Below are 17,838 nucleotides of genomic sequence, written 5' to 3'. Positions count from 1 at the left end.
GCAGCTAAAAAAGAAGATCCTTTCTCTGCAGTTGGTGAAATATTGAGGCAAAAGATTTCCTAACTCAAAAAAAAAAAAAATTCAGAAGAATTCCTTCACTTCCTTTGACCTGAAGCCACAGCAAATTATACAGAACTTTCAATCCAAGGCACACTTAAGAGGCAGAGAGGGTGAGTGAGGAGACAGGAAGCAGGAAGTGGGGTGCATCACATGCTTTCGGGGCATCGGGCACTGTCGGGTATATATTGAGTTAATCCTCACATAAATCTCCAGATACGTGGGGTTGATTACACCCACTTCTCAGCCAAGGACACCAAGGATTTATAACATGCCTGGAGTCACACAGCTGGTAAAGGACAAAGAGCTAAAACAGAACTGAACTGCAAGGCCTTGGCTCCAAAGACTTTATGCTTCATCAAACTGCCTCCACTGTTTAAAAGCTGGACGAACCAGTCTTTTTGCTTGTAAACCTTTGGGCTTCATTAGAATCATCATTCTGCAGCATAATGAAGGGGGAATTGAACTAGAAAAGTATATAAACCTCCTTCACTAAAAAATTACAAGCACCAATTTTGAATTTTGTTTATGGTTAGGAAATAACTGATCATTCCCCTGAAATAGTCCAATAGAATCCTTCTATTAGGCTTTTTTGAGCCTACTTCGAATAACTTCATGAATGTGGTCCTGCCAGAACAACTCCACCAGCGGAGGACAGTGGCGACCTCGCCTCGCCTATCCGGCCCCTCTGGGATTGTAGTGAAAAGCCCTGTAGACACCGGAGGCCCATGAGATGCATCCCACCTGCCTCACCATGGAGGTGGTGATGCTGGGTGTGTTCTGACGTGGCCAGCAAATGTCAGCAAGAGAGGTTGTAAGAGATCCACCCTTCAGGATGTGCATTTTGAGAAAAATGACTAGACAAGATTTTTTTTTTTCAGTTCATTCCAATGTCAATATGCCTGAATCCAAGAGGAATTACTTCTGGGCTGGTTTAAATCAGAGTTTTCAAGTTCACATCACCTAACATTTGGGGTTATCTTGCTGTTGTTTTCCATGACACCATTTTCTTTCCTTCATTAACTTTCATGAACGTAGTCCTCTTGTGGCTTATTATCAGCTCAGAGTCATTTCATTTCATTATTATTTTTGGTCAGGTCAGAATGAATAAATGGTACAATTGCTGCAGCCCAGAGTGAATGAGAAAGAGGGTGAGTCTAGGGTCTCCTCCATGGATTCCTGATACTAAGTACAATTCCTTAAGGAGCTGAAGCATTCTGGTCCAGCACCAGACCAAAGAAACCACGCCCTTCACCTGTGAACTTGGATCACTTCTTGAGACGAGTAACAGTTGAGTCTTCTAGCAAAAGTAAACACCCTACTGAGTGATTTAGTGCTCCTTTTTTTTGTTTTAAAACCAAATAAAGTCAGAGATAATTTTTCTAAAATAGCACCATCTTGATTCCAAGTCAAAGAAACTTCCAGCTGTAATGAAACAGATTTACTTTTTTTTTTTTTTTTTTGAAAAGCTGACCCTCAGAATTTGCCCCACCTGAATGCCAATTTGGAGTATCTGGAGCTACATATAACTGAATGTTTTTAAGCCAACCCAAAATCGATGTCAAAAGCTTCCACCTCTTCACATAATAGTAGCAGCCAGCCACCAACCATGTGGTACAGTTTATATATGTATATTTTTTGAGTGGTTTTATCCAAACGGCTGTGAAATTTAAAAAAGAAAGTACAAAATGTTTGGGTCTTAGTTCCAGAGATACATTTAAAAAAAAAAAAACTGTTAAAGTAGATTCTCATTAAAACTTTGGAGAGACGGTAAATTACAGTCATTTGAAACCCAAGGATATTTGCAAATTATTTCATTGGTCCAGCTCAAGTGAACTTTCAATTATTCTCTTTGTATTTTCTGTCTTGCGAGTGAGCTGTGGCAGGAGAGAACTGTTTTCCGTAATGACTGATGTTCTTCTAAAGCATGCCCCCAGGTCATGTTACAAATTGTTGAAGATGTTCAGCTGGCTCATAACATTTCCAAACACACACGATACCATCAGATCCGCTGTCAAAATGGAACCTGAAAAACAAGCATCACTGGTAAAAAGACTTCTCAAAAGACTCTCTACCTTCTCCGTTAGAAAACGGAGCATGCCTATGGCTTAGGGTATGGTATAGATACCCAAAGATGCATAATTGGGTACCACAAGCAATCTGAGATGAGGCAGAGGATGCTGTCTCTACTGCAAGGAGTTTATGACTTAATAGAGAAGTCATAGCAAGCAAAAAATTGTGCATGTGTGTGTGTATGTAAAGAGAGAAAGGGTGTCAATACACTAGAAACAAACATATGATATGCATCTATGCATACAGGAATATGTATAACTAGGATATCTAGAAAAAGATGCTTAAATTACTGAATAATTTAATGACACAAGGTTATTCCCAGAACACTGTTAAAGCAGCGTTTTCAAGGAAAAGAGGGTACTGACATAACCAGGAGAGTAAAGACTAAGATATTTGAAAAGATGATTTTTAAAACTGGAGGGCTAGAAACCTAAAAGCTCATCGACAGAGGAATAGATAAAAAAGATGTGGTATATATATATATATATATATATATATATATATATAAAAGAATATTACTCAGGCATTAAAAAAAAATGAAATCCTGCAGTTTGCAGCATCAATAGACCTGGAGAGTGTCATACCCAGTGAAGTCAGTCATACAGAGAAGGAGAAACCCTGTATGACATCCCTTATATGTGGGATCTAAAAAGAAATGATACAAATGAGCTTACAAATGATTCAAAGGAAAATGAACTCATGGCTGCCAGGGGTGGGAAGGGAAGGGATAGTCAGGGAGTTTGGGATGGTTATGTACACACTGCTATAGTTATTAATACAATGGATAACCAGCAAGGACTTATTGTACAGCACATGGAACTCTGCTCAATGTTATGTGCCAGCCTGCATGGGAGGGGGTTTTGGGGGAGTATGGACACATGTACATGTATGGCTGAGTCCCTTCGCTGATTGCCTGAAATTACCACAACATTGTTAACTGGCTATACTCCAATATAAAATAAAAGTTTAAAAAAAATTGGAGGGCTAAAAAGAAAATGTTAGGATTTTGCCAACAGAAGGTAATGACAAATGGTTGGCTAGCTGGGGGCTGAGAAGGGGAGTCTCAGAAGGGCAGGTATTCTCACAGTGATCACAGCAGAGGGTCTAAGTCAGCATCCTTATAACAATTTCAGGTGAGTAGGCTGCAAAGTGCCATGGCCAAAATGCACTTGGTAAAAAGCACATGTGTGTACACATGGAACCCAAGCACCTGTGAGTGTACACTGTAGACCGAAGTACAGTTGTTCCTCGATATACACAGGTAATTGGCCCAGAGGCCCCTGTGAATTGGCCCAGAAGCCCCTGTGAATACCAAAATCCATGGATGCTCAAGTCCCTCCTATAAAATAGTGTAGTACAAGGAATCCAAGCTATGATGGCTAGAATGAAAAAAACAGATAATAACAAGTGCTGGTGAAGATGGAGAGGAACCGGACGCCTCATACGTTTCCGGCGGGGAATGAAAATAGTGCAGCTGCTATGGACAACAGTTTGGTGCTTCCTCAAAAAGTTAAACATAAAGCAAATATCGTATATTAACACATACATATGAAATCTAGAAAAACGGTACTGATGAACCTACGTGCAGGACAGGAACAGAGACATAGACATAGAGAACAGACTTACGGACACAGCAGGGGAAGGAGTGGGTGGGATGAATTGAGAGAGTAGCATGGAAATATATTCATTATCTTATGTAAAACAGATAGCTAGTGGGAAGCTGCTGCATTATACAGGGAGCTCCACTTGGGATTCTGTGATAACCTAGCGAGGCAGGATGGGGTGGGAGGTGGGGTGGAAGGTTCAAAAGGGAGAGGACATATGTATGATTCACACTGTTGTGTGGCAGAAACCAATACAACATTGTAAAGCAATTATCCTCCCATTAAAATTTTTAAAAAAGTAGTAGGGAAAAAATTTAAACAAAGAGTTACCAACCAACAAAACAACTCTACAGAAGAGAATTAAAAACAGATATTCAAAAGAAAAAAAACATGTACACAAATGTTCACAGCAGCATTATTCATAATAGACAAAAGGCAGAAACAACCCAAATGTCCATCAACTGATAAATGGATAAAATGTGGTCTTTCCACACAATGGAGTATTAGTCAGCAGTAAAAGGAAAGAAGTACAGATAACTTGAAAACAAATTATGCTAAGTGAAAGAAGCCAGACACAAAACGACACATTTCACATGGGATTCCATTTACACAAAATGTCCAGAACAGACAAATTGAGAGATAGAAAGGAGACGAGCAGCTCCTGGAGCTGGGAGGGGCAGGGATGGGGAGCGACTACTAATGCGTGTAAGGTTTGTTCGGGGGGTGATGAAAATATTCTGGGACTTGATAACAGTGAGAGTCACACAACTCTACGAATATGCTAAAGTCTTTAAAACTTTAAAAGGGTGAACTTTATGGCATGTGATTTTTATGTCAGGAAAGCTATTGTTAAAGATGTTTTTTCATAAATAGAAACAACTATGATTAGAAATAATATTAGGAAGAAAATATTTAATGAAATTGTTAGTGGAGCAGCAGAAATGAAAAAGGAAGGTAAGCCATAGTGAAGTATTTGTAAATAATAAATTATAGCCATACAATTAAGATATATTACTCTCCCCAAATTTAACTTTTTCCAAGACTTTGTCCTTATTTTCAAAATGCTGTCTAGAGGTAAACTATTACTAACCCTTAGACACTAATTTGGCTTAGGCTAGGCTATCAGACAAATGCACAGGAATAAAGTAAAAAATATACATCTCTATCAAGATTTGCAAAGAAAAGAAGAAACAAAAATATCAAGAATCTGACTTTCATGGCAACTAAAAGTCAAAAATTACAAAGTAAATGAAAAGAAATGAAAAGACCTACATAAAAGCTAAAAGAAAATGTAAAATAATAATAATAGCAGTAGTAATTAGAACAAAATCCAAACAGCCACTCTTCTGTTTATAACCTATTAGTAAAGAAATATCTGTTCTAATCATACTTCAATTAAATAATAGCCACACCAGTGTATGCTGAAGAAGTCAAGGAAAGTACAAGATACTTTCATACCAGAAACCCAAAGGTAAATTCAAATTTGTACTCACTTTTCATTGGTGGTGTGAGAATTTTCTTCCTGATTGTCCTCTTCTTCATATGTGCCTGTTCTTTGGTGTGAATTTTTCAGATACATCAGATGTTCCTGTTCATTTGGAACTTTTTCGTGGAAAGACTAATTTCAAACAGAATTCTCAATCTGGAGACAGCATTCACGTTCAGATTGAATGACGGTGTGCTACGAATTCAGGGCACGCATGTGATTCCTGAAATGAAGGGTCTTCACTCTGCACTAGCTTAAAAAGACAGAAGTTTTACAGCCTGCATGGCAATTCATTTCAACCTGAGGGAAAGGAGACGAATTTGCCTTCTGGAAAGTGAAGTCGCTCAGTCGTGTCCCACTCTTTGTGACCCCATGGACTGTAGCCTATCAGGCTCCTCCATCCATGGGATTTTCCAGGCAAGAGTGCTAGAGTGGATTGCCATTTCTTTCTCCAGGGGACCTTCCTGACCCAGGAATCGAACCCGGGTCTCCCGCATTGCAAGCAGATGCTTTACCATCTGAGCCACCAGGGAAGACCTGCCTTCTGAAGCCTGAGGCAAATACAGATGACCTCCCCCAAGCAGCGCGAACAGGGATAGCATCTCGGCTCCACCATGACTTGGCCCAAAGTGCCCCCAGGTTCCGTTCCTTAGGGGAGCAAGGGGGGGGGCGTGGTTCTCAGTAAGAAGACACAGCAGGAGCACAGGAGAGCTGGGACTGGGTGTCCCAGATCAGGAAAGGGCTCAGTCTTAGCCAGTGGACAGCACCGCTCCCATGAGAGCCAAGTCATGTAAGCATAAGCATTTTTCAAAGGCAAAGAAGTGAAAGTGTTAGTTGTTCAGTTATGTCTGACTCTTTGCAATCCCATGGACTGTAGCCCACCAGGCTCCTCTGTCCATGGAATTCTCCAGGCAAGAATACTGGAGTAGGTTGCCATTGCCATCTCCAGGGGATCTTCCTGACCCAGGGATCAAACCCGGGTCTCCTGCACTGCAGGCAGATTCTTTACCGTCTGAGGGATTGCTGTTCAAACATGCTTGGGAAATACTACTATTCTTGGAAATTCACAGTGAAACTATTCAGTGTCCAACAGTCAGAGTCCAACAGTCAGAAATTCCTTTAACTTTGTCTGAATCACATAGCTAATTACAGAACCTTTTTTCTAAATTATTATTATAACAAGTACTAATCTACTAATGGAAATGGCAACCCACCCCAGTATTCTTGCCTGGGGAATCCCATGGACAGAGGAGCCTGGCGGGCTACAGACCATAGGGTCTCAAAGAGTCAGACATGACTGAAGCAACTTGGCATGCACACACAATCTACTAATATCCAGTGGAATACACTTTGGGAAACGCTGGTCCAAACTAACAGTGTCTCATGTTTCAGACAAATTTTTGACTCGGGTGGGGACAAGGGTTGCCAGATAAAACAGAGGAAACCCACTTAGATCTGAAGTTGTGTGCCTCACTCACCACACCCGGCAGGCTCTGCAACACCCCCTCTGAAATGCCACTCTACCACCTGAGTTATCAACAGAACGAAGACAGTTACCTTCCTCAGGGTAGCACTCCGGGACCCCACGTGAGCCCATTATGAGGTTGCCATCTTTGTCATGCCGTTCCAGGGTCCCGGGGGGACAGGTGGGGATGGGGGTTGTGGGCTCCGGGGTGGTGGTGGTGGTTCTCCGGGTCGTGGTTCGGGTGGTCGTTGGGCGAGTGGTGGTGGTGGTGGGCCGAGGGGTCGTGGTGGGCCGACGGGTGGTGGTGGTGGGTCTCGTGGTTGTGATGGGGGCGCGGGTGGTTGTTTTTATGACCTCCAAGCCCACCAGAGGCTTGCCTCCAAGACTCAAAATGGGCTTATCCTGGGCACTGGCCAAGGGTTTGGCATGGCGCCCCTGTCCGAAGAGCGGGAGGCCGTCGGGGCTCACCACAGGAGTCCCTCCCAGATCTGAAACAAAAGCAAATAAAAGCTGTGCAGCCAGGTGAAACAATCCAGGGAAGTAAAAAGCAAGTGGAAAGTATCTTCTCAATGTCTTATATTCTATAATTAATAAAACGCAAAGAAATAATGAAAAGGATACCAGCTGAGGTCACACACAGTACCTGCTACTATCCAGAAACTTCTGGGCCTTTTATATTGTCCATTACTCTGCACTAGCTTATAAAAGTATATAAATACCTCATTACCTGCAATAACTCTAAGTCTCTAGGAAGGAAAGTGATTCTTTCCCTGTGCTTACTCCTACCACTATGGACTTAAGTGTTACTTTGGACCAGTGGTAGCAAAGTTATTCTGCAAAGAGCCGGATGCTGGGAGCCGGCATATTGCATATTGAGTGAGGATCTGTAATAGCTCAACTGGAATTCTATCACTGCCGGGAGCCAGCGTGAGGCACTCCGCCCATGACAAAGGTCATGAGGAAGGAGGCTCGACATACGCAAAGGCGGGATCGAGCCTCAGGAGTCCCCCTGGAAATTCTCGAGCATCTACCCCCAAAACCAGAGTCTGCCTACTTTCTGCTTTGTGCTTTCACCTACACCTCTGACTTTATGGGGGGCTGTCTCCCACTACCTCTCTCTGGAAAAAGAGTTAGCTTACAGCTCCAGTTAATAATTCCTGGGTGTGACAGTGTTTAACCTACAAACTCCTTTGGAAATCCTCTAGCCTGCCTGAATAGGTTTTTCCGGCCACATGTGATTGTTCAGAGCCTCCCAACTGTGAGAGGCAGGAGATGTTCTAAACTGCCTAAACACAGATTCCTTTGAGTAGTTAAAAGATTGATTAGAAATTGTATTGGTGAAGGGTTTTTCACTTGTTGGGCCAATGTTTGCTGCTAAGTCTCCATACTCCTTACCTACTGTGTTCTTGGCAGTGTATTGATTGATATAATGGGTGTATAGAAATGTAAAATGCAGCTTTGTCCAATGCTTTTTGGAAGGCTGGCGCCTGACTTTGGAATAATCACCTTTAGAGAAAGATAAGTTTCTTAAAATGTTAACAGGCCTCCTGGCCAGAAGATGATGTCAATCACCTGAACTTTTGCATATGATAAGGAAGAAAGCCTGGCTTGCTGCATGGCTCTACCCCTTCCCCCATTATCCTCTATGCATACCTTTAGGTATAAAAACTACTTTGGAAAATAAAGTGCGGGCCTTGTTCACTGAAACTTGGTCTCCCCATGTCACTCTCTCTCCCAAATTCCAGCTGAGTGTCCATCTGGAGCGCGGATGTCCTCTGCGACCATTTATTTGCCTGGGCTTCTAAGACCCACTCGAGAAGGTGTCTAAGGTGGGGCACCTTCCGCTATTCGAGAGGGCGCCTGCGGCCTCCGTGGTCAGAGCTAACCTGGTGTCACGGGTTATATTGATTTTCCGCGTAAACCAAGCCACTCAGCTTCTTTTCTCCACTGAATTTTCCTACTGAGCTATCCTTATTTCAGCCGCTTTTCTCCACTGAATTTCTTCACTGAGCTATCCTCATTCTATTACTCTTTGAATCTTTGATGAATAAATAAATATAAATAGGTCGCCGACGCCGTCCCCGCTTCGAATACCCTGGATCAGCCGGGGCTGGACCCCGGCAGCCGGAGAGTAAATATTTTAAGCTTTGTGTTGCCACTATTCAACTCTGCCACTGCAGAACAAAAAACATAGACAGTAAACCAAGAAACGCATGTTTCTGAGTTCCAAGAAACCTTCGTGTATGGAGAGTGAACTATGAATGTAATATAATCTTCACATGTCACAAATATTATTCTGTGATTTTTTTGGCAATCATTTAAAAACATAAAAGCTATTCTGAACTCACAGGCTATACAAAAACAGGCAGCAGGCAGGGTTTGGCTTTAGAAGTGGTGTTTCTGAGGTCTGCTCTGGACTGCCCAATCCCAAGAATGAAGTCAAGAGCCACCTCCTCTAGATGGTGGAGTCTGTAGGAAGACAGCTGGATCAGGGAAGAAGCTAAGCTCCACCCCTTCCAAGGCGCCTCATCTCCATGAGGTTAATGTAACTGGACCAAGGGCCCCCATTAAAAATGAGGAAAAGGAGGAAGAGAGAAGTTGTTACGCTTCAGATGACTCAGGGCACTTTTGTTCTATGAGGACCATTCTCACTTACCCACAATGGTTCGACCATCTCCGCCTAGTTTAATCCGGAGAGGATTTCCTTGTGAATCTTGTAGGTACCTTCCTTCTGCGTTTAATACTAACCCACGATCAAGGTCCACAACCTAAATCCATGACACAGATTAAAGGATATATTGAACATTTCAAAATACATATTAATCCAACTACATGAATATAGACAAATAGGAAACATTATTTTTGTCAGCATCATTCATAAGGTATAATAGGAACGAAGTACAAAACAGTCATATTTCATAATTGTTTATCCATATAACAATTGTTTCAAGTTTTCTCAAATATTCAAAAGATGTTCAAAATACATTTACCATTGAGTATATTGTATGTCAAAAGCAGGAAATGACCTAGGTGTTTATCAATGGAGAAAAGAGATTAAATAAATCATGTCCCATCCATACAGTGAAATACTGTGAAGCCAGTGAAAAGGATTTGGAAATTCTGAATTTATCATGAGATATCCTGATGCAGACTTAGATTAAGGACTGATTATTTTGCAAAATGAAGTATATTCACTTGTATATATAAGCTTAAAAGTGTAGAGAGAAAATTCTGGACAGATATATCCCAAACTATTAATAGTGGTTGTTTCTGAGAAGTGATCTGGGATGCTTATTATCTTTTTATATATTTCTGAATTGTTTTAATTTCTTGCCATGAACACAACAGGTTTCCATTTTGCTGTGTGTTAAAAATCAAAGTTGTTATATCAAAACCAGTTTCATTTGTAATTAGCCTAATATAGCACACATGAAAAAAATTTCATGCTCTAAGGAATTATACAACTTGGACAAAAAGTATTATTATTTCTGTTAAGAAACAACTCATGTGCCACACTGATGATTCTCAGAATATGGTCCTGGGCCAGCTTTCCCAACCTCGCCTGGAAACGTGTCAGATATGAGAATTACCTGGCCTGAACCAAACCATATTGACAAGCCCTCAGGGAGTCTGATGCCCATCAGTGTTTGACAACCATGACTTTGAACAATCGAGTCACTGGAGGAACCCCCGCAAGCAGGCCACTTGTCGGGAACTATCTCAGTAATTAAAACTTACATAAATAAACCCTACTTTCGAAATCTACTCCATACAGTTTCAATTCAAAATTGTTTACAATGACACTTTGCTTTCATATGTATTCTTCCTTCTATAAATTTCTGTACCTTTGAGAAATGACAAAATGTATTTTGAGGCCACCTGTGACTGAAAATTCTTTGAAGTTCATCAATATGTTTTCCTAAATCTTACAGCTATAAGTGAGAAATTTTGACTGGGAATTCTACTATGAATAATTTTTTGATTCTTTGAAAAAATATTTTAAATCTCTGAACATTCTAAGTGTTCTGTCCATCACCCTCAACCCACCAAAAACTCCTAAACATTTACCTTAACCCCAGGAAGTTAAAGTCATTTAGCTTAAACATACATAAAGTACTAATACTTATTTTTTATTTCAGTCAAACAAAAATTGTTGGAAGATTTAAAAGGTGATCTGATAAAAAACTGCCTATTTGATCTGGAGATTTTTGTTTTGGTTCAGTTGTTTTTATCCTGCTTCCTTTTATGAAGGATTTGAGATAATTTACAGAAAATATGTATTCTGTTTAATCGAACCATAAAGAAAAAATAAAATAAAGCTAGCAGGAATGGGAAAACAGAAATTCACTGGAGAGGCTGTGCCTCAGGTTCTGTCTGACTGGTTGGCCTAAAGATTTATGTGACCTTCTTAACCAGTCAAGAAGAACGGGAACAAATGCCCACCAGTATCAGTTCAGTCGCTCAGTCGTGTCTGACTCTTTGCGACCCCATGAACTGCAGCACACCAGGCCTCCCTGTTAATCACCAACTCTTGGAGTTTACCCAAACTCATGTCCACTGAGTCAGTGATGCCATCCAACATCTCATCCTCTGTTGTCCCCTTCTCCTCCTGCCTTCAATCTTTCCCAGCATCAGGGTCTTTTCCAATGAGTCAAATGAGTCAGTCAAATGCCCATGCCTGACCTAATTAGCTATGAGAAGAAAGCAAAGTAGTTCTTAGGAGAATCAAAGCCTGTTCTGAGCACTGGAAGAAATAATTTAGTATAAGTATACTGACATACAAGTGGTTAAAACTATAGAAAAAAAGACGGCTTCATTTTATATTACACAACGCCCACCATTTTTCTCTTCCCAACAGCATGAAAACAACTGGTATGTGTAAAGAAGTTTACCCTACCCACTTTGTTCCTTGAGGGCCATTGATAATTCTTTGTCCACTTGGTTTTCCATTACTACCAGCAAGTACTCTCCCTTCTCCATTTGGTCTTCCGTTATAACCTACAAGTTCCCAAACAAACAAAAAATACAGAACCTGGTAAATTCAACACTCCTGGAGAGTTGGCTTCATACCACCCTGTAAGTAGTAACATATCATTTCAAACAGAAACACTAAACAGAATTTTGAACCAATAGCTCAAATATATCAGCTAAAGATCGACTGAAACTGTGGCTCCTACATGACAAATAAGAATGTCGGTGAAGAGCATGGTACACAGTTTTTTACAACATTGGGGGAATGAGAGGGTTTGGCCTAAGTAAAATTTCCAGGTAAAGTTTAAGACCGTAGTAGTTGTAGCTTTATTTTAGCCAGCTGGAAGGTGGAGGGAGGGAGAGTTAGAAGGACAGGGAAAATTCTCTCTGACATCTATGAGATACCGTGCTGCTCTCCTCCGCAGATTATACTAAATACAACCACCGTCTACAGCTGACTCGGGTCTAGATCATCCATCGCTGAGTATAAACACACAGTCCTGACTCAAAGCTTGCTGACTTCAGTGGGGCCACAGAAGGATTTGCTCAGAGAGGAGGTAGCAGGCCCTTTAATTGCTATCTAGCTGTTCCTTGCACCTGCCCTCTCTCTTCATCTCCTGCCCTTTCTGATCACCTGCAGCTTGGTTGAGGCCTCTGCTGGAAACATCTGTTCTAGCTTGGCCCACCAGATAAATTGCCTGGGCTTCTCGACAGCTATTTGCAGGTCAGAGACATTTCTCTCGCTCAAACAGTTAATGAAAATTAAGAATCTATTGACTTTTTTACTATATACAAGGGAATGTGAGTTTTACATCTATTATTGGGGTGTTAGGTTTGCATAAAACAGTCCATTTTAATGGAAAACTGACCTCCTCGTGGGGGCACTGTTCTAGGGCTTTACATTGAGCTAAATTAACAGTATATTGCATGGATTAACAACTACTAATACAGTTAATCAAGAATGTTCTATTATGCCCCGAATCCATGCAAGGGGAGCACAAGACACCACTTAACCAAATGCAGATTTCAGGTAAATACCTTAGCTCCTGCCCTGGGGTCCACGTAGACTCCAGCTCACAGCTGTCTACATTCTGTCCAAAACCTAAGTCACACATCAGTAAGTTACTTCTTTGTGTGACCATTGACCATTGTCTTTCACAGTCTTTTCTGGAGGTTTTAAACAACATTCACTGATTGCAACATCTTAGCAATCCTCACCCAAGACATTTGAGTTTGTCCCCAGATATTTTTAGCTGAGAGGTTTATATGCAGAATAACCAGAACAAGTTCCAGCCTCCACAGGAACTAATCCTTCCTGTGGATTCCCTAATACCCCCTGGGACAAGAACAACCTAAAACATAGGAACCTGAGTATGGCATCATGGCTGTGACACACGTTCACAGATTTAGATCTTAAGGAACTCAAAGAAGCGCGATGGGACAGCAATGGCAACCCACTCCAGGATTCTTGCCTGGAGAATCCCATGGACAGTGGAGCCTGGCGGGCTACCGTTCACCAGGCAGGAAAGAGTCGGCCACGACTGAGCACACACACACACACACACCTACCAGGGGGTTGTGGAGTCGGTGTTGGGATTGGAACAGCCGCTCAGCCACCTCCTAGCTGTCTGACCTCCAGCAAGCCACTCAGACCCCTAAACCCCGGCTTCCTCATCTGAAGACCCGGAAGCGATGCAAATCCAGGAGATGGTTACCAGGATAAGATCGCGTTTACATCTCAAAGCTCCTAAACCAATGCTTAGACTGAGCAGATGCTCAGTAAGATAAAAGGTTCTAGGAATTGCTACGAACCCTGCTGAGAACTGTCAAGACAACGTTCAGGTAAAAACAACTCACCTGGTCTCGAAGGGGGTCTCACCGGCGCGCGTGAGAACGGGTTCCGGAACCTGGAGTTCATCATCCGCTGGCGCAAGGAGAGCATCGGGGTGGTGGGGGCGGACGGGGCGGGCGCGCGCGTGGTGAACCGCGGCGGCGCGGAGGTGCCCACCGTGGGGCTTGGGCTGGCGGCGGGGCTGCGAGCGGGCTGTCTGGGCGGGAGGTGCGAGGCTCTCGGTGAGCTGCCCGCAGGTGGAGAAAGAGGCCGCTTCACTGGGGTGGCGTTCTCGTCGTGCGGGGAGCCCACCCTGGGGGGCGCCAGCACAATGGCTGGCTCCGTCTCCCCCTTAGCGAGGGTCCCGTCCACGTGTTTGCCGCCCCTGGGGCTGAAGGAGGAGGGCCACTTCGGAGCAGAGGAAGACTGCGGGTCCTTGTCCTTTCCTCCCTTAAAGAACATCACGTCGTCATTCTCCTCCTCGGCTGACACCGACTGCTGCGATTTGGACGGCAGGGGCTCCCTTTTGGCTGGCGAGGCCTGGGACGCGCCGTCCTTCCTGCCCGCCCACTGGGGGCCTACTCTGCCCGGGACCCTGGTGCGGGCGTGGGGGTGCAGGCTGCCGGGCCTGCCCGCGGGCCTGCGCAGGTGACCATCGCCCGCGCTTCCTGCCTGAGCGTCCACCTGGCGGTGCTTGGGAAGCGACGGGGTGGCGTCCTTGGCACCGACCGAGTACGCGGGCGCTCGGACGCCCCCGGTCCCCGTTTCTGTGCTGTCATCGTCCAGATTCCGGGGAGACGCCGCGCGGGAGGACTGTCCGCCTCTGGACGGGTAAGAGTCTGAGAAGGAGGCGCCTTCCTGCGACGTGGGGTGCGGACGGCCAGCCTCGGAGGGGAACGCAGGCTGGGGTCTGGAAGGTGGACGCCCCACTTCCTTGCTCCGTGGGCCGTGGGGTTGTGGCTGGGACGCCGGGACGGCCGAGGAGGGTGACTTTTCCAGAGCAGCGGACCCAGCACCCATCCTTTGGGGCCCCGTGGGCCCCTGGTGGTGCGGGGACCGTGGCGCAGGTGGCCGGCCACCCCGCTGCGTTTGGGGAGACCCTCCCTCCGCACCGGCGTCTGTGCTCTGCTGCGTATCCTGAGCCTTAGAGGACAGAGGTTTGGCCTGAGGGGGGACCCCAGCCCAAGTGCCCGTGGATTTGGGGTTCTCTGGGAGGGGCTCCTTCCGCTGCAGGCTCGCCCCTCTCTGGGGGCCTCTTCTCAGATGGTCCGCGCCCCGGGAGGCAGGCTGCCTGGAGGATGAAGACACGTGATGGTTCACCACGGTGGCAGGAAGTGGCTTTTCGTCTTCAGCCTCCTCTTCGCTGTCTTCTTGGCCTCCAGGGCCGCGCCGATGGTCAGAAGCTGGGTGAGAATCCACCCTCGGGTGAACCCGGGGGGATGCGGTGGACGGAGGGGAGCTGGAGGGGTGCAACCGGGGTCCCCGGCCATTGCCAAACCTGTGTGGATATCTGCCGTGGGCCGCGAAAGGTCTGTTTCTGAGCGAACTGAAGTGTCCAGAGACCGGCGGGCCTGCGGGCAGCCGGGACCTAAACGTTGGGGCCGTGGCTGCAGCCGGCCTCCCTCGCTCTTCCGTATCACTGTCACCATTGCCATCGGAGTCGCCTGCTCCCTCAGAGGCCTGTGTCCTCGAGGACGGCCGGATGGACCCTGACGGCGCGTTGGACCTGGCGGCCGGCGCATCCTGACCATTCTTCCAGCCCAGGGAGAGCGGAGACCCGGGCTGTGGTTCGGTGATCAGGAGCCGAGATGACCCCCCAGGAGATGGAGAAAGTCTCGAGGGTGGGGCTGAGGCCCTGGAACCTTCCTCCCTATCCTCTGAGTGGGGTGCCCTCCGGGCAGGCAGGGCTGGTCTTGTGCCATGGTGCGCCGCGCTTCGGTCGCGCAGGGCGCTCCAGGCCGGGTGGCGGCCGGATGACAGGGCCGGCCGAGCGTGCGCCGCGCTCTTGCCGGGCAGGTGTTCCGACAGGGCGTCCTTGGCGGGCGGAGAGCGAGCAGTGGTTTCCTCCTCCTCTAGACCCACTGAGTCATTGTCGGTAGAGCTGGAAGGCCGGCCAGTGGAGGGTCCCCCAGAAAGGCGGTGAGTGCTGCTCTCGAGGGGTGGACGGGAGGCAGGAAAAGATGCAGATGCGGAGGGGGGCGCCCCCGGACGAGGGTGGGAGGTGGGCGAGGAGCCGCGCTGGTCCACGCCTTCCTTTCGCGGCAGCATGGGAGTGCGGGCTCTCACTGGAGTCCTCCCAGCGGCAAGGAACGGGTGGACAGGTCTACTTGGTGGCCTCTGCTGGGACTTCTGGCCTTGGGTCTCTGGGGGCGAGGTTGGTGGGTCCCCGCGGGAATCTGGCTCCTCTTCGTCAGTGATTTCTGTGGACTGAAGACCCGAACCTCCATTCTTCCTGGGGGGAAGCTGGGCTTTTCTGAGCAGTCCACCATTAGCTAATATTTTGTTCTTTAAGTCGAGTAGCGGGCTCTTGACATTTCTCCCTTGGGGAGAAACAGGCAAGTGAGTATGTTTTGAGGGAGCTGGCACTTTAGGAGATGAGGAAGGCTCAGGCTTTTCAGGTTTGTGCTGATCTTCCGTGTCTGTTTTCTGTTGAACGTCAGACTCACTGGTAGGGGCTGTAACAGATTTTAAAGAATTTGCTGTCAAAGAAGCAATCTGAAAGATGTGTGATGAAAAATTATTAAGATGGCAGTATGGAGGTGCCGAACACCAGTAATAAAACTGATAACTTCTCCTCCTTTAGACACTAGACACTTGTTTTCTCAACTATAGCAATCTCCTTTAAAGTTCTAGTTTGCTTTAACAATATAGTCCTTTTATTGCCATGCCCTTTTCCAGGGGATCTTCCCAACCTAGGGATCGAACCCAGGTCTCCCACATTGCAGGAAGATTCTTTACAGTCTGAGCCACGAGGGAAGCCTCAACTTTTAAAGTTCTATTTTGCTTTAAGCAATATAGTCCTAGAGAATATGTGTGCTGAGTTTCTATAAATTGAATCGGGCTATGCCACAGCTTATTTGAAGGAATTCTGAAATGAGTGCATTGAAGCAATCCATTGAGTTCATAACTACAAAATCTTATATCAGATCAGATCAGTCACTCAGTCGTGTCCGACTCTTTGTGACCCCATGAATTGCAGCATGCCAGGCCTCCCTGTCCATCACCAACTCCCAGAGTTCACCCAGACTCACGTCCATCGAGTCAGTGATGCCATCCAGCCATCTCATCCTCTGTCGTCCCCTTCTCCTCCTGCCCCCAATCCCTCCCAGCATTAGAGTCTTTTCCAATGAGTCAACTCTTAATATAACTGTCAAGATATTACAAATGCATTATAGCTGTTCCTTACAATGTAGGCAAGAAATACACATAAGCCTGGCACAGAATGTTCAATGATCTGTACTTAAAGTTATATGCAGATGTGTTGTGTGTAATTTGCAAATGACTGGGGTGAGTTACACATTTGTCATTTTTGAGGCATTACAAAGACTTCCCTATTCCTCATAACATGTCCTTACTTGCTTTTTTATGACTTAAAATCCCTTTAATGATGGATACATTTGTAATCCCACAATAAAGCTTAAAATAAAAAGACCCCTGGGATAGGCAAAACATTATATTATGTGAACCCTACAATTTACTCTTTTTGGAGACCAGGGTTGAATGCAGGAAAAGGATGCTGTCAGGGGAGAAAGATTTATATAGATAGTGCTGGGGAATCCAGAGAGAGCAAACTTCATTTATTTCAGCTGTTTGAAGATAGAATTGCAGTAGACTATGGATCCTCACAGCATATAAGGAAGGAGAGAGCTACCAACATCTGTTGCAAGCTCAGAGAAGCAGGAAGGAAAATACAGCCCACTCCAGTTTTGGACTTTATTGACCTGCTGGGTTTTGATACTGAGCAGATAAACAAGGTAACTGAAATTCTTCTGGGTACTGCTGCACTCCGAAACCATGGAATACAAACTATAAAAATTATATGTGCTATTTATTCACTGAAATGGGACCAACTAAAAATGTCCCATTATGCCTGTAAAATGTTCTTTCCCTGTCATCATAAACCCCAAATTACACAATGATAAAAGATTAATCACGGATGTATCCATTAATCACATAATATGTAATTAACATCATAATAACAATTAATGTCATTAGCAATCAATATCATTTTAGGGTTTGGGGAGACCAATTTCGGAAGGGACCACAAAAATATTTTAGACATCAGAATAGCACTTTAACCCCACAATTCATCAAAAGAGCAGTTCTAAACCCATGAGAATGATTCAAAATA

General features: G+C 45.1%; 1 protein-coding gene and 1 long non-coding RNA gene across 4 annotated transcripts in view; one reads left to right on the top strand and one right to left on the bottom strand.

Moving 5' to 3' along the window:
- The window catches only part of FNDC1 (fibronectin type III domain containing 1), a 113,892-nt gene that overhangs the window by 30,573 nt on the left and 65,481 nt on the right, over positions 1–17,838 (bottom strand). The window contains exons 11-14 of the mRNA XM_055536128.1: positions 13,514–16,162; positions 11,583–11,683; positions 9,342–9,453; positions 6,778–7,173 (exon numbers count right to left, since the gene is read on the bottom strand). Coding sequence (XP_055392103.1) covers positions 6,778–7,173; positions 9,342–9,453; positions 11,583–11,683; positions 13,514–16,162 — 3,258 coding nt within the window. The remainder of the gene's footprint in view (positions 1–6,777; positions 7,174–9,341; positions 9,454–11,582; positions 11,684–13,513; positions 16,163–17,838) is intronic.
- Positions 14,188–17,657, top strand: LOC129620223 (uncharacterized). Of its 3 annotated transcripts, none has more exons than XR_008698446.1 (4): positions 14,188–14,318; positions 14,774–14,894; positions 15,564–15,626; positions 17,294–17,657. It is a non-coding gene; the product is annotated as an uncharacterized LOC129620223 (long non-coding RNA). The 3 variants fall into 3 exon arrangements; XR_008698447.1 differs by lacking the exon at positions 17,294–17,657 and adding an exon at positions 16,687–17,101; XR_008698448.1 differs by having other exon boundaries at positions 14,189–14,318; positions 14,751–14,894.

This window comes from Bubalus kerabau, chromosome 9 (assembly GCF_029407905.1).
Source record: "Bubalus kerabau isolate K-KA32 ecotype Philippines breed swamp buffalo chromosome 9, PCC_UOA_SB_1v2, whole genome shotgun sequence".
NCBI classification, from domain to species: Eukaryota; Metazoa; Chordata; class Mammalia; order Artiodactyla; family Bovidae; genus Bubalus; species Bubalus kerabau.
Note: the sequence above shows the minus strand (reverse complement) of the source record. Positions and strands in the feature narration are given on the sequence as shown.